Source organism: Brienomyrus brachyistius, chromosome 7, assembly GCF_023856365.1.
Source record: "Brienomyrus brachyistius isolate T26 chromosome 7, BBRACH_0.4, whole genome shotgun sequence".
Lineage (NCBI taxonomy): Eukaryota > Metazoa > Chordata > Actinopteri > Osteoglossiformes > Mormyridae > Brienomyrus > Brienomyrus brachyistius.
This window is the reverse complement of record NC_064539.1, coordinates 11759817-11785518: the sequence shown is the minus strand read 5'-3', so window position 1 is coordinate 11785518 and position 25702 is coordinate 11759817. Positions and strand designations below refer to the sequence as shown.

At 37.1% G+C, this 25702-nt stretch overlaps 1 protein-coding gene across 1 annotated transcript; it reads left to right on the top strand.

Annotated features, from left to right (window-relative positions):
- Positions 1-6083: 6083 nt before the first annotated feature.
- Positions 6084-25012, top strand: tbca (tubulin cofactor a). Its single transcript, XM_049018686.1, has 4 exons — positions 6084-6257; positions 17452-17557; positions 22171-22257; positions 24737-25012. The coding sequence occupies exons 1-4, from the start codon at positions 6205-6207 to the stop codon at positions 24815-24817; spliced, it is 327 nt and encodes a 108-aa protein (XP_048874643.1). The 5' UTR covers positions 6084-6204; the 3' UTR covers positions 24818-25012.
- The last annotated feature ends 690 nt before the right edge of the window (positions 25013-25702 follow it).

Here is a 25702-nt window from a genome sequence, read left to right as displayed (position 1 = left end):
TACTTGCGTGGAACGGGCGACTGTATATGATATAAAATATTCGGTCCCTTGTATCTAAACGCACTAATGTCCATTGGTGACTCTAAGATATTCAGATGTTGTGTTGTAAGACTGTACGTGACAAATACTATTATTGCATTTTGAAACATTTGAAGGTATTGCGAGTTACGGGGTAACCGTATGGTTCACATCTACAGTTTGGGAGGAGTCAGAGGTGTCCTTGCCCCTTGTATTGGCTCCCCAAAGCAAGGGTTTTCAACCGGTCTGAAACGAGGGACCTCCAGATAAACACAGACGGAACTAGGGAACCCCTCCACGAGGAGGAGGCGAACCACCTACCTTTACTATTTTTAATGCTGCCTGAATTGAACAATAATGTCAGCATTTCAGCATATCAAACATCTCAATGTTACCCATAGCCCCGTTTATCACAATGGTCAAATGTCAACTTAACACTCTTTTTCGTTCTCTTCACAAATTTCTGACACCCTTGCTGATTTCCAGCATTGGAGAATGAAAAACCAAAAATACCACAAAGTACCCGTCTTGTAATTGCTTATCCTGATCGGGGACTTCTGGAGTGTGTCCAAGGCTGCACAGAGCACATAGCATATCAATAAATCACAGGGCACAAGCATCAACATATTCTATAGCAATTAAACTATTAGCATAACTACTGATGTATTGACTGCAGGAGGAAGCCTACACACTGTGGGTAGAACATGCAAACTCCACACACACACACACACACACACACACACACACACACACACACACACACACACACACACACACACAGAGTCATGTAATCATACCTTTTTGGGGACCGCTCATTAATTTCTATGGGAAAAATGCTAATGCTAGCTATGACAACTTTAAGCCATACCCAGCCCTAACCATAACAATAAGTAACCAAACAAAATAAAAGAGTTTTTGCATTGTTAGTTTTTTCATTTCAGTCACGGATTTTTATAAAATAGAGTTTTCCCATAAGGTAAAAACATGGGTATTCATCATGTTCATCAAGGTAAGGTATACCAGGAGCACACACACACCCAGACACACACACACACACACCCAGACACACACACACATGCACACACACAGAGTAACAGGGTTGAAACCCCACCCCAAGTTGTGGCAAGAGGTTACCCATTCAGCTGACTTGCCACCCAAAGTCTGCCCGTGTTTGAAAAGTATATTTAAAATGGCAGAACTCTGTACCCTTGATAAATCAAATGAATTAGTGCTTGGGCTGTTCTATAAAGATGCATTGAATGAACTCAATCCAATTAGTTGGTCGACACCTGATAAAGGACTGAAAACAAAGACCGTGTACCGGAAAGGGTCAGAAAATATGGAAACCACGATTATCCAATAATAGTTAAGAAATATCACATGGGGCAGCATGGTGGTGAGGTGGTTAGCACTCACACCTCTGGGACCCGGGTTCGAGTCTCCGCCTAGGTCACATGTGTGCGGAGTTTGCATGTTCTCCCCATGTCATCGTGGGGTTTCCTCCAGGTACTCCGGTTTCCCCCCACAGTCCAAAGACATGCTGAGGCTGATTGGAGTTGCTAAATTGTCCATAGGAGTGCATGAGTGAGTGAATGGTGTGTGAGTGTGCCCTGCGATGGGGTGGCCCCCCATCCTGGGTTGTTCCCTGCCTCGTGCCCATTGCTTCCGGGATCCGCGACCCAGTAGGATAATCGGTTTGGAAAATGGATGGATGGAAATATCACATAAATTGTATATCTGTTCCTGAAAGTCTGTGATCTTTGATTACTTTCTGTGGATACTGTGGAGAATAGAATTCTCATCCTGTCAGACTTCTGCAGATGTAAACCAAAATATCTTTATCTCTCTTTAATTACTTTAATGCATAGTAAGTGTAAGACAAACCTTTATTTATCTCCCAGGAGATATTTATATTATCCAGCCGCAATATAATAACAAATAACTTTAACCACAGTAGCGTCTTACCAAAAATAATGATTAAATAAATAAATGACAAGTATAAATAATTTGAGGTACAAACAGGCAAACATAAAGTGAGTGATTTAGTGCCATAAATACAGAGATAGCTCAGAGAAAGTTGGGTTTGTGTCTCAAGCTGAATTGGGTTAGTGACATGTTGACCCAAAGCATTGAACAATGCAGTAGGCACTTAGTTGTGTCTCTTGGACACAGTTCATTCCTTTACCAAAAAAACCTATCTACTGCAAGAATGAGGTTTCCTCTAAAGTTTGTTCAGCCCACCAGCCGCTACAGCAGACTGGTAAAACATGTACGAGGCTGCGACACAGACTGGAGAGCTATAGCCTTTCCACAAGATTTGCCTCTGCTGCACCTTCTTGCCGACTCCCTCTGGCCCAGTCCAACCTGTCATTAGCTAGACTTGGTACTTACAGCTTTGACATAAGCAAGGCTGGGCAACCGTTCTTCTCCAACATCCTGAGTAGGAGCATTAAAAATTCAGGTGCCCTATTTGATACTGTTGCTTAGCTAATACATCCCCAGATATACTTAGCCCCTCATCTCCAATCCAACAAAAATGTAATGACTCCTTTCTTCAGTGATAAAATTTAAATTATCCTGCTGATAAAAGATGCAACCATGTCGTCTTTACCACCTCACAGAAAATATTTTGTAATAATGTTAAAATCCAGTACCATTGATGGTAGCACTCTTCAGGTGTGGTCAAGAGTGTGGTCAAGAGTGTGGCGCTGTAAGCTGCTCACCTGCTGTCTCGACACTCTGACTACCAACTTTTTAAATGGCTTAGTAAGGAATGTGCCATGAAACGTGTGAGTGGCTCATGGGCATTTTCCCAAAGTCAGAGTCAGTGGTTATTAAACTCCTTCTGAAAAAACACAGTATGTAAGACATACATTTCAAATCTGCCCTTAACAATCAACTCAACAACTTCTTAAATGGAAATACTTATTTAGACATTTTTCGGCCTGGCTTCCAACCACGTCATAACACTGAGACTGAAATTTTTAAAGCAAGAGCAACGAGGATCAGTCACTGGGCACCACATGCTGCTCAGCATAACATCAAATATACAGTGGATGGACTGTGCTGGACGATTGGAGAAGTGATCTGTGATCGAGGTGATCAAGCTGTCTGAGCCTGTATCACCTTATGCGTCTCCTCCCTGCCTTTTCTAATCAGTAGAGGGCAACAACATTACCAGCCAGAGCAGAAATGGCAAAATATTAATTCAGCCTGTGGCTTACTGCTTTTTCTATTCAGTTCAGTATTTCATGTGATTCCATAATTTATATCTAAATGAATGTTCCCAGGCTTTTATTCTGTAGATATTTGTACTTCACGTAGGTATTTCCATAGCATTATTGTAGCACTAATTAAAAATAAAATATAATCATATACAGTATCTGTTTATTTTTTGTTTGTTTTACTACATTTCCTCTTCATATGAGTGTCTTTTGGCAGAATAAGCAGCTATTTAGCCGTGTTATTGCCAAAGCCTTATATCTTGGCTGGCTGAGCTGAGATTCCCAATATGGTTATAGGGTGTCCAGCTGCCTTGGTCATTATTTGAACATGCAGCCTCTCCATTTTGCAGCCAGACCCTACTAGGCCCATATTTATATTGAAGAACTTTATTGACAAAATCGATGCTAAAAAAGATATTACATTAAAAACATTGTTTGAGTGGTGAAGTGGTTGAACACCTACCTGCATCATCTCACATTTTGACAAGTACTCCAGGCACGTGCAGAAAAGTATTAGAAATACCCCCCTTTAAATAACTGACGTAAAGAACGACAAACTGCCATTGCATTTAAAGCTTTAAAAACCACCATAAATGAACAGTGATTGGCCTCATACCAGTTCTGCATGGTGTGGCTGAAACGTGTATGGTGTATTCCCTGCTGGTTAGAGGTCCGATTTGTCACCAAAATCATCACATTAATTAACAATGAAGGTGCTTGATGGGAATAACTAGATTAAATGATAGGATCTGCACCTTTACAGGAGGAGATATTTGTGGTCTCAAAATATAGCAATATTCATAATGATACTTCTAAGGCATTTCATCCATGGTGATGGATTGTTTGGTCATTAGAAATAATATAATTAAATTAACATTCCATTTCCAAATGTCTTAATTAATGCCCAAGTTGCATTCCTGCATTCTAACTGCCAATAACTTATTCCTTTGTGTGGAAATATGTTTAATCGTTTCATTTTGTTTAGGTGGAATATTAATTTATAGTGTTCCTAAGTTAAAAATAAGTCACGTTAGAGGGAGCTGTTAAAAGTTACCTGTCACTATTTATGCAGTTTGCTTGATGTTTTTATTCTTAAAATCAGTTTGTTTGTTTCATTAGTCTATCATTCCAGGGCGCAGGTTTGGTTGCAGCATTGGTAGGGACCAAATCATCGCCGAACTCCCCACCCCCCCTCAACACGCACGGTACTCCCACAATATTGGTAGGAAGAATGGAAGATGCTTCAGAATGTAGTCACTGATGAGACTTCTAAGCACTTATGTAAGTCGCTCTGGATAAGGGTGATCGTCAAATGCTGTAAATGTAAATGACATGTCCCTAGCATCCATACCCAAATCTGTGCCAGTCATGGGCGTCGCTGCCATTAAATCACATTTCATAATTATTCATTTGGACCCCCCCAACATTTAACATAAAATATTAGTTTTAGGCCAGTGTCCCCTCCCCCACATTCAAAATGCTTCTGACGCCCCTGGTGCCAGTAATATGATTACCTTTTTTATAGAGTAAGATATAGTACTATTATAACTAAACTCATTAAAATTGCCATTGCTTCAGATTTTCTTAATAATCAGAACACTTCAACTTTGAAGAATGTTACATTTCCTTTGTTGTCTGTTCCAGCTTGATGGTGTTTGGTCAAAATTTTAATTCCCCAACCAATTGGGACTGCAACTTTTGTTTAATGTTTGTTAAAATTTCTGATCCCACACTAATATACCACCGCTCATTCTTATCATCAACATCATGAATGTACCGCCTTGTACCTCACAATGTAGAATATAGTCAGTTGTTAAAGACAATACTTTGATACTTAGCTACAGAGCTGTTTAAAACCTTTTACTAAACCTCTTTGATAAAAATAATCACACGACACAGTGAAACTGCGACATATTTTTGTTCACTTGATGGAATAATAAGCTATTATCACTGATTGACTACAATACATGTTTACACTATGTTAAAGATCAGGCACTGAAACCGATTCTAGAAAAAAATCGCATTAAAACGTCCACAATAACTAATGGAATTTTCATTGAAACTACAGTACATTTTTTTTAAAAGGACTTACACATACATATTAAATTATACATATGGATTTCCTTCCTGTCCAGTGTGTACTCTGCGTAATTTCCTAATATTTACTTGTTCGTCATGACCCTGTCATAGATAAATAATTACTGAAAATACAGTATACGAATGACCGAATGTAGCAATAGACCTGGATCAAACTTGTGATTTTAACTGAAAACCTTTTTCGGGAAATATGTCCAATTTATGCACCTTAATGGAGGACGCTTCTGTGGTTAAAAAAAAACATGTCCATATGATTACTACATTTTAATGCAAAATACACAAGGAAAAGCGCAACGCATTGTACTGCGTTTTTTTTTTATTTTGCCGGCGTTTTTCTGCGTTTTCATCTCGCGTTTGTTCAAGTTCTTGCGCGTCCTTATACGTTCTTAAAGGTGCGTTGTATTAACCGTCTCTGTGAGTATACATGATTATCCCTAGCGTTTGTGGGAAGATTGAGGTAGCATAAACGCATACAAACACTTTGGAATGCGTTTGTCTCCATTTTTCATTATCATCAATGAGAGTGCCCAGCGCAGAGAAATGCGTATAGCAATCCGTTTTCAAAATGCACTGCAACGCAGCGCACCAGTGGGAACATCGCAAATCGTTTTCTATGCAATGTACGATGTTCTATCGAATGGCAGAACGCGCGCATTGATGAAAAGCGCCACGCAACGCCCATAGTTAGAACAAACCCTAACACTCGGCAGCGCATGAATACGTTGTCATTTTTCCCACGTGGTGTCTACGTCAGCGCGTCTCGACGTAGCGTAGGAGTGCCAGTGACAGTGCCGTTTCTTCAGCTCCTGTTTACCTCGCTGTTCCTAATCTCGGCGTTTTTCAAAAGACAAAAACAGTGGTCGTTATGGCGGACCCTCGAGTACGGCAAATTAAAATTAAAACTGGTGTAGTGAAGCGGTAAGTGTATCTTCACAAATAACTGACGGGGGACCAATTAGAGATGCTGCTTAAGCCGCTATTGTAACTGTCTTGAAGGGAAATATGAATCGGCCTATGAGAGTTCAGAGCTGTAGGCCGAAGCTTTAGCAGCGATATGCTAATGGCGTATGAAACACTACAGTAGTTAAATAGAACATGCAGTAATCTTTATAGTGCTCAATTTTCAGTACACAAGTTACTGTCTTTTAATAATGTGTATTTTCTACGTCTACAAAAACCAGTTCTGTACCGGCTAAAGCTCTGATGATCTACAGCTAGGTTGCTATAAAGCTAAATGGGCAATTAAGCTAGCAATCGCCGTTCTTGCTCAAGTTAGTGAGTCGTTTTTAAATAATTACTGTATTACTACAGCTAGGAAACCATTGTTTTCATTTTCAGCATGTACAGATTTACAGGAAATCAAAATAAGATTCTCATTCAACGTTCATATTCGGCTAACAAGTTGACTGAACCTCAATTTGTTTATTGTGTGTAGGTGAATAGAATTCAAATTAATAGACCTTCTTCTGCTTACAGTTATTGAAATAAAACCGTTTCTGCCTATAGTTTTTGAAATACGTTTCTCTCTAAGCATTTTTCCAGTGGAAATAAATTCTAAAATTTGTTGAACTCATTGTAATTAAAATATTTCAAAACTGGAGGGTTTGCTTTCAAGAATACAATATCTGATTGGCTGTTTTTTTATTTTAATTTTATTTACCAAAAGGGATAGTAATTGCAATATTTAAAATATCTAAATTTGTTGTTATAAGAAATGTATCACTTTCACTAATTACAATAGTCAGCACAACAACATAAGTATCTCTGCGTCTTTTACCATACATTTTGACCCTGGTAAGTAAGACGACTATTTTAAAACCTTGGGCCAATACGTTTGTTACATTCTCAGGTGTGTCCAGTACTTTGCTAAAATTTTGGCAGTAAAATAGTAAGATTAAGGTAAACTTTTTGGTGTTTTGTTCCCAAATTGACCTGCCTATACTTTAGTATTAGTCACATAGATAAAAAGTAATAGAAAATATTAATTTTTTTTAGGGTTGGTTTTTTATATCAAACCGATTTTTTTTTTCTGGGATTTAAATTCTTTCAGATTTACTCATTGACTACAACTTTCATATACAGACATTATTTTTTTTCAATCTATAACATTTTAATGTTTAGACTAGAGCTGGGCTGTATGACCAAAAATTTATATCACGGTATTTTTCAGTTATATCGGTTTTATAGTATATGACGGTATTTGTTTTTAAAGTATGACTGGGCATGTACCACATTTTACAGGACACATTTTTGTTTTGCGTTTTTGCATTGTTCCCACATTAACTATATTATTTTATTATTAGCCACTGCGCCTATTCGCTACCTTAATAACATACGGCTAACGTGTTTGTTGGATTACTGCTTATAGATAAACGGCTAATGTTAAGGTGTGCGCCGGCCAAGTTATCATTTTTGATGTGTTTGATAAGTTCAGTGTTGCTGGAACGCGAGCTTTACTGACCTCGTGAAATTTCTCATAAAGACTAGGATGTCGGTCTTTAAGATGCTTCGCCAAGTTTGACGTGCTACTTGGACTTTGTCACCACAACTTTATAGCACTGTTTGCATAGAGGCTTATCGACATCCTTAGCCTTTCCATGCTCGTCTGCAAAATACTTCCAGGTGGCACTTTTGCGTTTTTTTTTTAACTAAAGCGGTTTCCGAAGTGCCTTCAACTGCAGCATATGCCACGTTCGGCCAACTCCGTAAGTGTGTGTTAACCAGCGTGAAAGCATTCGGCGGCTATTGAGAGGAGGGGATGGGCTGCGTAAGTGTGTGCGTGCGTGCACGTGTGCCTGCGCTGTAGTGGTGCTGTGTGAAGTGTGGTGAATTAGGCGATAACCGCACTGTTGGTATCAATAATAGTGAAAATGAGTATCTAATCAGATACTAATTTTTAATATTGACTAGTATCTGAGAATCGATTTTTTTGACAACCCCAGTGTCTCATTATTTTCAACTCCAGCGTCAGCTGTATCTTCCGTTTCTGATCTTTCATGGTACATTTTTAGTGGTGCAGCAGTGAAAAAGGTCCCCTTTTAAACAGTTTCCAGCTGTGCCACTTTCCGAACGTTGTGTAGGCTATTTAAACTGGTATTGTGGTATAAGAAAAATTCACATCGTAACTATAATAAAAGCGGTTTTTGGTATAAACACTAATTTAGACATTTCTCTGTCAGCTGTTTGAACAGTTATAATTATTTATCACTTACAAATGTAAAATCTGGGTCAGAGATTATTTCTGTTAATGTTTCTACAACCTGAAAGATTTGAGTGAATCATTGTTGAGTACCTAATGTAGTGTTTTGTGCTTTAGTATTGATGGAAAATTGTTCTTATTCTAGATTGGAAAAATATGCAGATGTGAAAAACAAAGCTTAAATTGGCCTGAAATGGGAATGTTGGTAATTATATGAGAAAATATTTAGTTTCCACTCGTCCCAAATGCTACATCAGAGAAAACCGTGTCAGCTTTGCTTGTTGGTTTTTACTGAATGCACACCTATCTGGGTACGTTTTGTTCTGTAAGGGACATTGCTGTCAAAGCTTGCTTGTGAAGAAGGTGGTTGGCAAGGTAACATGATGAAACAAGGCATGCGCAAAACCCAAAATATAACCAGATCTAAATCACATTATCAGAAAAAGGATATTCCACTACTTACGTATTCTGTTGTACCATAGCTGTCTTTGTGCTGTGCAGTAAATGGTGCCATGCTGAATTATCAGATTTAATGACCTATTTGTTAGTTTCATAATGGATGATTTGATTAATTGGATGCATAGAGTTTTAAACAGAAAACACTTGATTCATGTTAATGCATGGTTCCCTTTTAAGTGTCCTCTGTTTTGGTACAGGCTTTTCAGAAAACCCTAACAAGCTAATGAGGTGCTTTTTGCATGTGTTTTTTGAATCCATATAATTTATCATGGTGTTTTAAAAATGGGAATTGCTGGAAAAATACTGCATTGGTGGTTTTATTTTGTTCTTTGCTAATTTCCTTTGGGGAAGTCACACATTATTGGGTACATTGAGAGAGGAAGTATTTAATAGAGCATGTCCCTGGGCTACTGCTGTTATAGCTGTTTATCTGCTTAAGTCTTCATTATGTCTTGTTGTTCTTTCGGAAGTCTGCCGTGATGACAGTTCGGGTGTGGTTAAACGCATAACAATGCAGTTTGCAGAAATACAGATAACTGTTACATGATCTCAGTGTTGGAGTGTGATTTTAGTCATGTTATGTAAAAAAGTTAGGGCTGCAAAATATTACATCACGATGTATTCATAATTATATGGTGCATGGTCAGCAATTACCAGGGCTTTAGATGACTGGCAAAACATTTATCCGGATACAGTTCTTTGATATTTTACGGATATTTACTTATGCCCACAATTTGGTAAGCAAATTAGTAATGCACATAAAACATTAATGATATGCGTATTGTGACGCCCAGTAATCTGTGTGAATTCGGTGTATCCTTTAGAGCTACAGCTATCGTTTATTTTAGTAATCAAGGATTCTATTGATTATTCCATTGATTGAGTGATCAGATAAATATTTCTTATTAAAGAGCAATAGTAACTATTCAAAAGAGAAAAAAGACAGGTCTCTTAAAATGAACAAATGATTGGTTTCCTTTTTAGAGACATTTTTAATGGATAACTGCATACCATATCTTTCAAAAGAACAACCATTTTAGTGCATTTATGTACATAGGTTTTAATTTAATTTTTAAAGAAAGAATTTTTTTTTAAAGAAAACACTTTCTAAACTCTTGTGTACATGTGACTTTCAGGAAACATTATTACATACCTTGGATCCGTTAGTGACCCTGCATATATAATATATAGGCTATATTTCAAGTCAAGCCACAAATTACTGTAACTGTGCAGACTTTTATTGAATACAACTTCCCCAAATGCTAAGAGTTTCTAAACAAATGCAGCTTTTTACATCTCGAGGACTGCTCCTCCGGCAAGCTGGAAGTTGTTGCTTTCGCTTGCAGCATGCTAAAATTTAATTCCTTAATTTTTAAGGGGAAAAAAATCATTTGAAAAATTAACATAGAAATGTTAAACTAAACAATTTTTAACCATTTTCCAATCGCAATAAAGTACAAATAATAATATTGTACAATTTTTCATAAAGGCTGCCAGGCAAAATATGCCTTCTGGTTTATTCACTTGTATAGAAAGCTCACACCTCTCAAAAGTGTCCAGTGATCAAAATCCATTGTCATTCTTTATCCACAAAACAAGCTAAATTGGACAGATATTACAAAAACTACCACTATATCTAGTGTCCAACACCCTGCACTTTAGGTACAAAGAGTGGGGGGTGGGGGTAATAAAGGTAAAAAAATATAGGTCAGTATGGACACAGACATTTTTATTTTATTTCAGTGATATTCTAAGTAATTCTAAATACAGACACTATACCACAGTGCATTTTTGGTATTTTTTTGTCAAATCACCACAAAATAATTTAAGCTATTTTGCCATACTTTTGGTAGTAAACTCACACTGAACCATGTGACTCTAAAATCAGTTTACTGCTCTTCTAATCAGTTTAACGTATATTGTACGTATATTTAACGTATGGCAGTACAGCTAACTATAATCATGAAGCCATTGATAACCAGAACTTAATATGTAAAATTATCCTGCGTCAACAGTAATTGACAAAATCATCGGTGAAATAGTGGCTATCGAGGCTAACGTTCCTAAGCTACTTTCATAATTATTAATCATAATAAACATTAACAGCTAATGCTGAGCATATATAAAAACAACATATTTAGTTTATTAATGACAGTTAAAGTGTTAAATGTTTTTTAAAAACTATTTTATCAACATACTGCTTAACGTGCTTGGTAAGCAATGGAAATGAATGGGATTCTATGCCGTGAAAGTCAAGGTTTGGAACTATTCACCATCCCCATGTCCCGGAAGTTTACTGCAAATTTCTTCAGCATTTTTTACGATGGGTACCTATGGTAGTGTCTCCACTCTTTTCTGCCGCTTTACCACTGTGCTATACATAATGCACCATAAGCACACCGCGACACTAATAATCCTCTGTATGAAACACGGTGATCATAGTTTTTTTTTTTACATAGTTTTGTGGATTAAATGAAGCATCAAAGCAAAGAATTTGCATTGAGTATTTTTTTGTAATCAAGTTATTCGATTACTCAACGAATCATTTCAGCCCTAGTATCCTTATGTTTGTTAAATTTGGTTAGTGGAGCACGCCACATGCTACTGTTCTGCTGTGTCATGGAAGCAAACACTGAATTGGTAGTGAAGAAAGTGACAACTCAGCAGCCACAACATCTACTGAAAGAGGATACGTTGTGGACAAGCAAGATAACAAAAAGGTGCTGTGTTGGTAACTTTTTGCAGTTTTAAATGTGATACGTTTATTAAACATAAGTCTATGCCAAATTTATACAGATTCCTAATATTCATAATTAGGCAGACTACTAGTCTGCTTACCAAATTGTGGCCATAAGTAAACGTTCGTATAGTACCAAGAAGCTGGCATCTGGACAGATGTTTCGGTCGTCATTTAAAGTCCAGGTAATTATTGTGCATGTGCCATATAATTGCGAGTATATCACGATGTGATATCATACAGCCCTAGATAAAAATTGTCATGATTGTCAGAGAGAGGAACGTTTTACTATGTAAAAAAAAAACATAGGGGGGGGTGGGTGGGGGAAATCAGAAATGCAAGATATTTTAAGAAGTTTGTTGATTGTCATATTTGAACTGGTATGTCTACTTTTACTCTAGTCATTTTAACCTACCAGTCTTCCAAAAAATGATTTGCTCTTCAGTTTAAATATAAGACTGAAGATGCCTGTGTTATTGCAGGCTTTATTGTGACAAAACGTTGTGCTGCTCATTCTGATAACCTAAATGGCAGTAATGACATAAATATGCTAAAGTGTGCTTAATTACGTATGGAAATGGATGAAATTGTGTGCTCAATTTAGCAATATTTAGTGTATGATTATTGTTTAATGTATGATTGATCATGCTGTGCAACATGCATAGATATCAGAAACAGAAAATGTTTTTTTTGTGTTGACAGACAATGTGTAAAACAGTCTAAACATGAATATTTTAGCAGCCTGCTATTCACAAATTGCTGTTTCTATAAATAATGTGAAAAGCTAATTTAATAAACCTGCAACTACATTAATTTGCAATGGATTTTAACAGATATTTTTGCTCATTACACACCCAATTGTGCACTTTTGGCTGGTTAGTGATACCTGTTGAGCGGAACCGGCAGGCAGTGGTTAAAGAAATGCATTCCATCGATGATGAATTGTATTGACAGCGATCTGAGGATTTTACTTTCTTGGTGGAATGATTTGATGTATCCCTGCAATCTCATGGGTTAGTTATCATTAAGGCTGCATGATATCACATTATGATATACTTTGAATTACATGGCGCATGTGCAATAATCACCAGGGCTTTAGATGACAAACGAAACATTTGTCCAGACACCAGACTCTTGGTACTATACGATTAACGACTATATGAAGTAATATTTACTTGCGCCCATAATTTGGTAAGCAGGTTAGTAGTGCTCCTAATTAGGAATATTAGGATAAATTAGAATAAATTCTGGATATCCTTTTGTTTAATAAATATGTTGGATTCTAAGATGCAAACAGTACCACCACGCCTGCTGGCTTCTTTTTTTTTTTTTTTTTTTTTTTACATTGTTTATGTACAATATGTCCTGTTTCAGTAGATGTTGTTGCTGAGCTGTCATTTCTTCACTGTCATTTCAGTGTTTGTTGCTTCCATAATACAGCGAAACAGTAGCATGTGGCATGCTCTGCTAACCGAATTTAATAAGCATAAGATGCGCCAAATTCATACAGATTACTAACTTGTGGGTGTCACAATATGCATCTCATTAATGTTTTAGGTGCATTACTAATCTGCTTACCAAATAATGGGTATAAGGAAATGTCTGTAAAATACCAGAGAGCTAACGTCAAGACAAATGCTTCGCCCGTCATCTAAAGCCCTGGTGATTATTACGCATGTGCCATATAAACATAAGTACACCGCAATGTGATGATATGTAGCCCTAGTTATCAAGAACTTCACCCACAGTGTTGGCAATCAGGTGTTAGATTTGAAATTAGTACCTTATTTGGTGGTTGCAATAAGGATGTGACGTTGCATATTTGCAGGATGTCACAGGGCATGCTGTAAAATTGCAGTATATGGACAAAAGTATTGGGACATCTGGCCAATACACCTACAGGGACTTTTTGTGACATCCCATACTAAATCCACAGCCATCAATATGGAATTTGTTCCTCCTTTGTAGCTTTAACTGCTGCCACTCTTCTAGGAAGACTTTCCACAATATTTTGGAGAGTATCTGTGGGAATTTTTGCCCATTCATCAAGAAGAGCATTTGTGAGGTCAGCCACTGATGTTTGGCACGAAGGCCTGGCTCGTAGTCTTCTTTGTAGTTCATCCTAAAGGTGTTCGATGGGGTCGAGGTTAGGGCTCTGTGAGGGCCAGTCAAGTTCTTCTGCACCAAACTCACCCAGCCATGTCATGGACCTTGCTTTTTGCACTGGGGCACAGTCATACTGGAACAGAAAAAGGGCCTTCCCCAAACTGTTCCTACGATGTTGGAAGCATCAGATTGTCCAGAATGTCTTGGTATGGTGAAGCATTAAGAGTTCCCTTCAGTGGAACTAAGGGGCTTAGCCCAGGCCCGGCAAAACCCCCCATACCATTATCCCTCTTCCTCCAAACCTTACAATTGCAGAATGTATTCTGGCAGGTTACGTTGTCCTGACATCTGCCAAACCCAGATTCGTCCGTCAGACTGCAAGACTAAGAAATATGATTCGTCACTCCATCTGAGACTTGGCATTGTGCTTTGTGATGTGAGGCTTGCATGGAGGTGCTCGGCCATTGAAGCCCATTCCTGGTGCAACTTTTGTGCTGGGGTTAATGCCAAAGGAAGTCTGGATATCTGCAGTTGTTGAGTCAACAGAGTGTTGACAACTTTTACGCATTATGTGCCTCAGCACTTGGCAATCCTGTTATTGTAACGCTTTAATTTCGCGTGGTCTCCCATTTCGTCACTGAGTTTCTGTTGTTCCTAAACTCCACCACTTGCAATAAAACCACTAAAGGTGGCATGCTATGACAGTACCATGCTTAAATTAATTGAGCTCTTAGGAATGACCCAATTTTTCCACAAATCTGTGTAAACCTGACTGCACTAGGTGCTTGATATTATACACCTGTGGCAATGGGTCTGAATGAAACACCTGAATTCAATTAATTTAAGAGGTGTGTCCCAATACTTTTGTCTAAATAATGTTGCATCATACATCTGGGATAAGGGTAACACTCATTTTCAGGCATTTAAGTTCTAAAACGGTTGTTGGCAGTTATAATTACAAAGTTAGTAATTATGTATTTGGCATGCATTCATATATACATATTTCTCACACTGATCAAGTTAGATTCAAAATGGGATATTGCCAGGGAAAGTGGTCATTTGCCAGTTACAGATGCCAAGTTTCAGTACTTGGTCGTCTTAAACTACATACAGTTTGGCTGTTAGATTAATCTTATCGTGTGTATTTACATTGTAGCAAACATTGTCAATTGCGAAATGAGTAACAGAAATATGACTGGTATTTGCATAAACTTTGTTTACTTAGAGATTTTATTTTTTCTCACCTGTATGATGTATTGTCATGTGAACATTTGCAAGTTTTCCTTTTCATTATTTGTGGTAGTGTTCCCTAGAAATATTATTCAAATCCTATCTGCTCTTGGAATGTAGTGTAGTGTAGTGTGTAATGCTTGTTACTAAACAGCCAGCATACAGTAGTAGTTGTGAGCTCTTCTGCACTTATTTCATTAAAATTTTTAAAATAAGGCATTGTCCTTTAAATCACTAAAGCCAAGAGCTACTTCAGTCATATGCTGCTTGAATGACATAAAATGGCTAGAACACACTTTTTTCCTGAAGTCTGGGCAAGCTAATTGAAGCTAAACCATGTTTGAAAAGGCAGTTTAACTGCTTTAATTGCAATTACTTCAGTGAAATGTTGTTCATTAGTGTTGTGATCAAAGCCTGCATTATTATGCTGAACTGAAGCCTTGGTAATCCTTTGTATTTTATATTTGAGATTGTCTAAAACCTTACTCTAACTCTAGTGCCTAACACTTCTTTCTGGATGAAATGGTTGCTTCTTTTGTCTAAGTAAAATTGTCTTTCTGATTCTTCGTTCTGTTTGTGTTTATTAATTTGTCGCCATTCACATAATTTCAAGGTTTGGTTTTTTAATAACAACACATTGTTTCTCTTCTGTTTGATCTTGGAAAGATTAAATTTTATGATTTCTAAGGCTGCTTATTTAAATGTAAAGACATTGTCTATCCGAATTTGACCCTTAACTAGAACTATAGTCTCTATGGAAAGCATTTTAAACCACTGCAGGTCCTTTGTCATTCTTTTGGTTTTTAAAAAATGCTGCACATAGCTGTCCTGCAATGGTGCACATTTTAGTTGGTGACCAGCACAGCGGATGTCCTTAATAAAATGACAACAGTAATTTACTTTTGTCATTCCAGCTGGCACTGGGTACACGCCTCAAAAATACAGTATTAAACTACTTGAATGTGTGTCGGGTCTAATTCTTTTTTCTATTTTCCAGAGAGCTGCTTTTCCATTAACTGGGAAAACACAGTGGCAGATCCATTTAAAACGAGCTCAGCTCCACCCTTCATATAAGTACCTCAGTCTGAGAAAATAAGAAATTAAGATCAAGGGACATTTTTTCATTAGCCTGTCGTTAGTTATTTGAATCTTGCCAACTGCCTCGCTAAACAACTGCAACGGTAATATAACTCATCTCAAGAAGGCTTAAGGCCCTTACCTTAGCATATGTTAACTATTACAGTATGCCTTGATGGAAACGTATTAAAATTACTGGTAATTGACATAAAATATGACAAAGTGTTTTAGGCTTTCTGAGCAAAGCAACACACATTACTGAGGAGCGGCCCCATAATGTAACTGATTAATGAAGGATTACTCATGCACATGCAACTGACTATATGAAAAATGAATTCTTTGTTGTCATTCTGACAAGCCAGCAACCAGAGCCGGAAAAGACTATTAGCTGGAATCATTATCAATAGCGATATTTTCAAACTCTATTATGGCAATCAGGTTGGAATTTATTCAATAGATTTAGTTCATTTGCTGGTAATTGATAAATAATCAAAATTTATCAATGTACTTGCACACATTTCACTAACAATCAAGCAAAAGTGGCCCATTTACCACCTGACTTGGTCCAAATTAGAACTAAATTGATGATCAATTAATCCTAGAAGGGGCAGTGCTGTATTTTGTGGAGGAGCAGTAGCAGAAGTGGCAAATAAATGGAGTAAAGACAGGAGATTAGTGGAATGAGCAGAAAGGAGCTGAACCGCCACGGATCGCGGCTAATGAGCATGCAGCTGGGTTGCAAATTGGCAGATTTATAGCATCAGTATAAAAACTAAAGACAGACCAGTGGCAGACTGGAGTTTCAGAACTGATACCACCCTAGGAGTGGAGAAATGGTGGTGAATCGCGGCTGATTTCTCTGACCGTGTTGCCGCTTAGGAGGACTAGGTCTTGGCAGCATTTTGCGCTTTTTTTGTATGACCTTTATGGATACAGAAAATCAAAATTTGAATGGGATGGAAATGTTTGCTCATTATGACGTAAGTTTGATTCCTTAACTTGTATCTTGCAGAATACTGGTGAAAGAGATTGAGGACTGAATTGGTAGCGATCTCATGACTGTAGTTAGTAGCTTTCTATGGTACCTAACAACATATGTGTACTGAACATTTTTTAATGTTTAAGCTTTATACTGCTGTTATCTACTTAGTTTTATGCTGGCCTGTGTTTTTTTTTATGTCACATTTTTGTTATTGTGATTTTTTTGGGGGTATTTGTAAGCAAAACACTTCAGAAAATGCCTACTTCAATATAATGTAATGTCTGTATCAGCTAAATTATGTGCATTGCCTACCTGTTTATAGGTTAGCGAAAGAAGAAGTTCTGTATATAAAAGAAGCCAAACAGCAAGAAGAAAAGATTGAGCGTCTAAAGACAGAAGCAGCAGACGAATATGTCATTAAAAAACAGGTATGCTGGAGGATGACTTCTCTGCAATTTAATATTGTGCATCATATTTTGGTATTTCCATCTAATCAGAGGTTCCTTTTGTCTCATGCTTCAGTATCTGTATTTTCTATTGAGTATAGCATATGAACTAAATATTACAAGCTGTACAAGTAAAAGAGTTTTAATGGTAAGGGCTAGTGTAAGTTAGCAAAAGCTGTTTTTTGTATAAAAACTGCTATTGAGGGATGTGCAGATATCCAAGTGCATTTCGATGAATCAATACATGTACACAAATGTCATATATATCACATGTCTGTATAATTTTTTTCCTATTATAGACCAATAAAATTGTACCTGAGTCTGGTTAGCAGAAGTAGCTAATCCCTGATTGTTGTTTATATGTGGGCAAGTGACACCAAACCAGGCTGGTTATTCAAAATATTCAATATCTGTAACCATGAAAGTAAAAGCTGATGTTGTGGGGGGGGGGATTTTTGATTTCCACCCCATGATTTGATCATGTGGTTGTCAAAGTTTGTAATGGAATGTTTCACTTTTCTGTTGGCAAATTACCCTAATCAGAAATGCTTTTAAAAGTTTTCTTGTTTAAATTTTAGCTTAAAGTACATTACAGTAGGAGCAAATCCATCACCACTGCATGTGGTACTGTCAACTAGCTACACTCCTGGCTTTTTCAGACACTTTAAGCTGATGTATAGCCCACAGATACTGCATGTCCTCCATAATTGCCTACTGCATGTACTCTAGTAACTTACAACTACAGAAGATAGTCATTTAATGTATGTAATCAGTTTGAAGTAATTCGGGGCATAGAAGTTTTAGTTCTAATTTGTTAGTTTGATGTAATATTTAATCTGTGGGTTCTGGCTAGCTGCTTAGCATGGTACTCTTAGATGCTGAAAGTACCAGGCAATACCAAGAGCCCATCACAGCAAATATAGTTAAACTCATTTTTACTAGACTGTATAAAATGAGCTCGATCGATTACCTGTCCTCAGTGCGCACAGCTTTTGAATATTTCGAAATATTTTTGTGAGAATGTGTACATTTTTCAGCAATAGTTTTCGACTTCAATGTTGAGAACAAGTGAACAGTCTTCTGTTGTAAAAAAAAATGAATTCAACAATATTACTACACTGCAAAGCAGGCTGGAGAAATGAATCATTCACACTTTTAATTTGCTTATACATTTAATTACATTATTTAACTTTGAAGGAATTTCATAATTACTAGCACATGTTGCTAATTTGGTGCCACTGAGTGACCGATGACCCAAGTCCTCCTCCTTTTTGGGCTGTCACTTTTCACTCAGAATGAATGGCAGGGAGAATTAAGCATGAGCTCGCTGTCCCTCACAACCCGCCATCTCCCTTTATGCCTCCTTTTAGTCTCTACTACTTTATAAATTAACTGAGGAGGAGAGGGTAGAATTTTCCCAAAACACATTTTGTTTGAATTTCTGCTATATCTGTATTTCTATCTGTAGGTAATTAAATGGGAAAGTGCTTTTTGAATGATGGGAAGATTAAATAGAACATTTTGGGTAAAATCTTATTAGGAAAGAGGTAAAACCATGCCTTTTGTGATTTCTTGAATCGGGCATTTTCCTATTACTTGTTTTATTGATGAAATTTGGGAACTTTCATTTGTAGGATTTGTTAACCATTCACATTTGGGTTCTTGAAATGTGCTGTTCCTCGCAGCAGGTGCATAGTAAATATTTTAGCTCTAGCTTTCAAAAGAATTGAATCCCTGGGTTCTAGACTTCAGTCCTTTAATATGAGTGGATCAGCCAAGTTGTATGATATTGCGTTTCTCATAACAGTGAGGGTTGTCACATCTGTATGTTGTCTATTGGTTTGTATAAGATTTGATATGTTGATACGTGATACATTGTGTGCAGTATTGGATGTGGCCATTTGTAAAGCCATCCAGGCCAAGAAATTAAGATGATGGGCACACTTACTTACATACACCTTAAGCTTAAACTCTTGGGCAAGTATTGATAATGCAAAATTAACAATATGCAAATATTTTTATAAAATAAGTCATACAGCAAGTCCTATCACCAGTAAAAGGTTTACTTTATTACTTTTATATAGAATAATGTTCACATACCTGTTTTCCAGAAATCATGGCTTGGAACCAAGCAAATCTACAATGGACTAAAGTTGCAAGTCACTATATTTTAATTAGAATATTTGCCCTGGAGGTCAGAGTGAGAAAATAAATGTTACGAAGTAAAGGGGTTAATGCTGAGGTTAATTTGGGATCGGGGTTTTTTTTAACCAATATTTTATAGCTGCTTTTCTTATCTCTAGCTGATGGAATATTCCAAAGTATTAAAAAGATGCCTTGTGTTTCACTCTCTTGTCCTTGAGATTTCCTGCTTAGTTGTGGAATGCAACACGAATTTCAGAAGACTGTGAATGATGCTTCTAAGCATGCTGTCATGGGCCAAAGCCATTGAGACCAGAGTGGCAACATTTCAAATTGCATGTAATGTGTTAATCAAAATTGACTGTTGCCCTGTTGCAGTGGAAGATTTGGTGAACCTCTGAAGTATGAATATGGCTTATTCTGATATCCAAACAGAAGCCTGTGCAGTGGTTGATTTTAATGGCCCACTTTAACTACCCACTTACAGCTTGTATATGTTGCTGTTTGGATGTACTGTAAGATTAACTGAGACTTAATTAACATCTGATTATTTTTCCTCTGTGTATATGTAATATGTGTAAAATACACATTTTCCTGCCTTTATATTTGTATAGAAAAGGTTACAGGTCAGGTTAAGCTATAACAATGGTTTATAAGATGAAGTAAAATGGAGATGTTTTAAAAAAAAACCTCTGAGAACTGCACTAGTTCTGGAGAAACTTGTTAATGGTTAGTATGTCTGACCATGTAATCCAAGACCTCGCCTCTCCAGAAGGGCACCACGCTTCGGGCCTAACACACTCTGCAATGTGTTATGCATTGAAAGCATCAGGAGTGTCAGCCTGCTGATTTCTGCTTTCCCCTCACACAGGATTTGCCTCTAAAAGTGGAGGCCTCTGCAGTGACTGTAACACATGATCAATAGCTCAATAACATTTTTCATGCATTATTATGTGTGATAAGAGTACAATGTTTATTACGTAAAAGTGGGTGGCCGGTCTGGACTCATAAATTTGGTATTACTAAAGCTGCATGAGTTTTAACTTGTTAGCGATGACTTGGCATACTTCACTTTTTTTTGCAATGTAAAATACCATATATGCAAGCATTTGCAAATATTACTTAGTTTTCTTCTTGCTCCTCATTTTGAGACCTCGACACCTTGATATTAATGGTCTAAAATGTATCTGCAAAATCCTGATATTTTGTTTGTTGATATTGTTACAGGCTAAAATGTTTGGCTGCGTAAGAAAAAGGTGAAAGGTTTAATATTACAATAACCCCTTTACATTTCTTAGGGTTAAGGGCAGAAGAGCCCCAAGAATGTGAAAATTCGCAAATAATACTTGTGCACCCCAAACAACAATCTGTTTACCAATTTCTAACCAAACAGTACTGTACACTTTTCTAGACATATCTAGACTTTTTCATATGATATACAAACCATGTAAGTTGTACCTGTGTATGTACTATGTTTTGTCCCATTGTTAAAAAAATTCTAAATTAATGGTACGGAAAAGTTTAAAAGTTACTGCGAGAAATGCGAGATTCCATGGTCACAAAGACAGCTAACACATGAGTGAGTCTGGTTGCTGAGACAAAGATGTATGGCGTACCCAAGCCAAGGCGTTCAATATTAAAGATATGGTATGCACTTACAATAATGAATGCTATGTATCACTAACATTTATATATTGTGACATTGTGATCCAAATGATTTACCATGTTTTTAGGTTATGCATCGTCTGCAGGTTTCTGCAGTCGTATGGCAAGCTTCAAAAATGTTTCTTTTTAATTGTTCATGGCCAACTCACAAAATAACCAAAACTGCAAATGTCAAATTCACAAATCTAGAGGGCAAATATTTTGTGGACTGAACACTCAAACTGCTGGTTTAGACCTATTTACAAAATCCAACCAAGGCCACTCAGACGACAATGCATCAGTTATCGTTCAGCTAACAGTGGGCGTGTATTGATGTATTTATTCATGGGAATTCCATTAAAAATAATAATTTATAAAAACCACACAGGGATGATATTGGAAATTCTTTAAGAAGTTTTAGAAATTGGTTTTCTGTTTTTGTAGAATTAATTATATTTGGATTTCTTTTTTGTCATTATTGTTGGCATTTGTTTTTGCCTGCATAAGCAAGTCTACACTACAGACCGGACATTAGCAGAGTTTATAAAAAGTAAAAAAGTAGCAGTAGTAATGAAAATATGGGAATTGTTTGGAAATGTGATGTTAGCCTCCACCCTTTCTGCCCAGTAGCTGTAACATTATGGCATCATAACAGGTTGGGAAGTGCTAAAGCGTAATTCATCAAAAGATTTTTTGTAATTGAAGTTCTACTAGTACACCAGATAACTGACCCTTTACAGTCAAACATGCTTGTTTATCTTCATGTGTGTCACTGAAGTGAATGTGTTTGTATGTCTTCATCTTTTCAGATGGAAGTCCTGCAGGAATCACGGATGATGATCCCAGATTGTCATCGGCGTTTGGCTATGGCCCATGCAGATCTTTCACAGTTATTAGTGAGTTAAAGCTTCCATTTCTCTGAACTGTGAAGCAGCACATTCATTCTTTCCATGTTGGTCTGCTCAAGCACATTACTACCTGCTCAAATGCTGCAAAAGGGCAATAAAAGAAAAATATTTAGACATCCACTGGGAGCTTCATTTTTCTTATTTAGAAACAATTAAAACCTTCCAATATCCATCCATATTTCAGTATGGCTGAAAAGATACAGTAAGATACACTGGAAATAATTGAATTCGATGCTATGTGTTGCTTTTATAAAATTATCAAAGATGCTTTATAGGGTCTACAGAAGAAAAAAAAGCTGTTCACACCCACATTATCTTAAAGCTAAAGATAGATGTACATGGTTCGGAGCTACCAGTAACTGCCAAGGGTCCCACTTATCTCAGGTCTTTCTTGATGCAGGAAAAGTGCTGTATCCTTTCTAGTTCATAATGTATAGTCAGTGTTACGAATGCCAACTGGTCATTAATATTAGGCTACTCTTCGACTGCTCCAAGGACTGTACTTTTATTACTTCAAAGTGTTAGTTTTACATTAGCATCAAAACTGGTACCGCCTCCGAGTGACCTCACAACGTGAAGTGGGGTATTTTGTATCAAATTTGAAAAATGGCTGCAAGTATTTTATAGTATGTGGTGATCAGTACTGATATCACATATTATGCACATGCGATTCTCACATTGCAAGGATAGTCCTAGTCTGCTGATTTGAAGTCAGGCTTTTTCTTATCTTCATACTGTACGGACATTATAGCGCAGGGGGTTTAAGTTTCACTAAAACATTTCTGCTTAGTCATTGGGGAAAAAAACTTAGCAGGCATGGCAATATTATTGATGATTACCCTTTTTCAAGATTACCTAGTATATGTTTAAAGGAACAGTTTAAAGTTTACACTGATGCATTTGCATGAGTGCTGGATGCACTTTCTGATTGTTTTTATCCTTCCATGTTAAATCACCCATAAAACGGGTTGGTGAGAAATTTCTTTTGAACTTTCTTTTGCTCTATAGATAGGCCAATATTTATTACAAAAAAATCGCATTGCAATATTTATTTAGAACTTTTTTTACTTTATAAATATCCCGGTATTTATTACAGCAAAATCACAATATTTGAATTTTGCCCAATAATTCTGCCTAGTTCATTATAGCAAATTTTTTATATGTCATGCTATCCAGATCACCTTCTGATTCTTCCACCAGATTGCAATTAAAGCTTGTATCTCTTCATTTGTTTGTCCATCCATTTTCCAAACTGCTTATCCTACTGGGTCGCGGGGGGTCCGGAGCCTATCCCGGAAGCAATGGGCACGAGGCAGGGAACAACCCAGGATGGGGGGCCAGCCCATCGCAGGGCACATTCACACACCATTCACTCACACATGCACACCTACAGGCAATTTAGCAAGTCCAATTAGCCTCAGCATGTCTTTGGACTGTGAGGGGAAACCGGAGTACCCGGAGGAAACCCCACGACGACATGGGGAGAACATGCAAACTCCACACACGTGTCCCAGGCGGAGACTCGAACCTGGGTCCCAGAAGTGTGAGGCAACAGTGCTAACCACTGCACCACCATGCCACCCATTTCATTTGTTTGTGCATATGTTATTAATACTTTTTTTTGTTTGCTTGTTGTCTGAGATTTTTTCAAAACAATAATTGTATATTGCTTCATAGGCAGGTTATTTGCATAACCAATCCACAGCGAACACATATGCAAGTCTCACCCAAGTACCAAAAATGTACCCCAGCTGGTTTGGTACTTTAGGTACTGGAACTTTTAGTACAGGTACTCGACCAGAAGTCAGTGGAAAAGGGGAAGTATTGTACCAAAAGTATGTTTCAGAAGTGCTGGTCAGTTTGTGCACCAGCAACTTGTTAGTTATGCTGTTCCTGCACATGCCACGTGTGTATAGAGTTACATAGTTAACTGTGGCGTATAATGAATTATAGTTGCAATACTGTGGACTAGTTGTATTGTTTTTCTTATGTATTTGAGGAATCTTAAAGAATAAATAGAATGGTTTATTCATAATTACTGATAAAATCTGCATTTTATCTATTTTTAATCTGGATTTTTAGTAGGGCTACACAATATACTGTTTCAAGACTGTGCACTATATCATAATAATCACATTGCATTTGTCAAGACTGCTTTGTGTCTGACAACTCGTGGCAACACCATCAACTTATATCGTGATAGTGTGTGAAATATCGTGCAGCTCCAATTTCTAGATTTGTCAATAAAATTTGTGGTGGATGGATGGATGAGATTATCTTTGAGTAGAGCAAATGCCATGTAAAAATAGTTACGACCAGAAATTTCCAAAAATTAATACAGAACATTTAGTTAGTGCTGCCAGTGGAAAATCAAAATAAAACTGCTATACAAAGCAGTTGTATAGGAATACAAATAATGATGACCAGAGAGCACAAAATCACTGGATGTTTTTAATGTCTTTTTCAGGAAACAGAGGAAGATTTGGCAGAGTTAGAAGAATACAAAGAAGCAAGAAGTATACTGGATTCTGTGAAGCTGGAGGGATGAAACTGCACACGTACTTAAATGCATCCCAAGTGTCCATTCCGTAGTCGGATCTTGTATAAGCAAATGAATACATAGAAAACGCTCTAAGAAATCATTTTCTATTTGTGTGTTTAAGAAATTGCAACCTAAATGATATCAAAACCCTTGTCTTGAGTGTGCAAGTCCCCACAAACATCAAATAAACATTTTTCCTAAGATGAGTTTTTGTGATTTTTTTCCTAACATTTACGATGCACAAAACAAAGATGTGCAGAAATAGACTTTATATGACACTTTCTTACAAATGAAAATAAAATGTCATTTTGATTACACCTTCAGTTTGGAAACTTATGGATTGATTCTGTATGTTTGTGGAAGTCGGGGGTGGGGGGGGGGGGTGGGGGGCTGTAACACGAAGCCAGATGTCTTGCTTGGCCTGATAACTTGTCAGATTTAAGATACCCCAGATGAAATGGACGTTATCTTCGCTCACTTTTGACCCAGACTACCTTAAATCAGACAAGTTATCCAGCTAAGCCAAAAATCAGCCTTCATGATACAGGTCCCTGTTCCTGGGCTGTGTAGAATTGCTGAGTAAACATATTTGATGCTGTGTATATAAAATTTTACAGTTCACTTTCAGGGTTTTCTTAGTTACACCATAAAACATTCAAAGTTTTACGGTACAATGTCATATTGTAAACTTTACAAAAGTTTTTACAAATTTTGTGCCATGCCCAGGCATGGGTAGGAAAAGCAACATCTATATAGTAGTTTCACCTTTGTAATTCTCACTGAATTGGTACTCAGAGAGTTGGCTATATAAAAATATAGTTGAATGTATGAAATGCTAAAATTAACATCGGGAGGACATAATAATATTGCTTGCCCAGAACCAACTTTTTT

What these genes read in the sequence shown, in the direction of transcription:
- tbca (XM_049018686.1), top strand. Translation starts at nt 6,205, where the DNA reads ATGGCGGACCCTCGAGTACGGCAAATTAAAATTAAAACTGGTGTAGTG. An exon ending in AAAACTGGTGTAGTGAAGCG is followed by an intron (nt 6,258 to 17,451) that starts GTAAGTGTATCT and finishes ACCTGTTTATAG; the next exon opens with GTTAGCGAAAGAAGAAGTTC. An exon ending in CAGATCTTTCACAGTTATTA is followed by an intron (nt 22,258 to 24,736) that starts GTGAGTTAAAGC and finishes TGTCTTTTTCAG; the next exon opens with GAAACAGAGGAAGATTTGGC.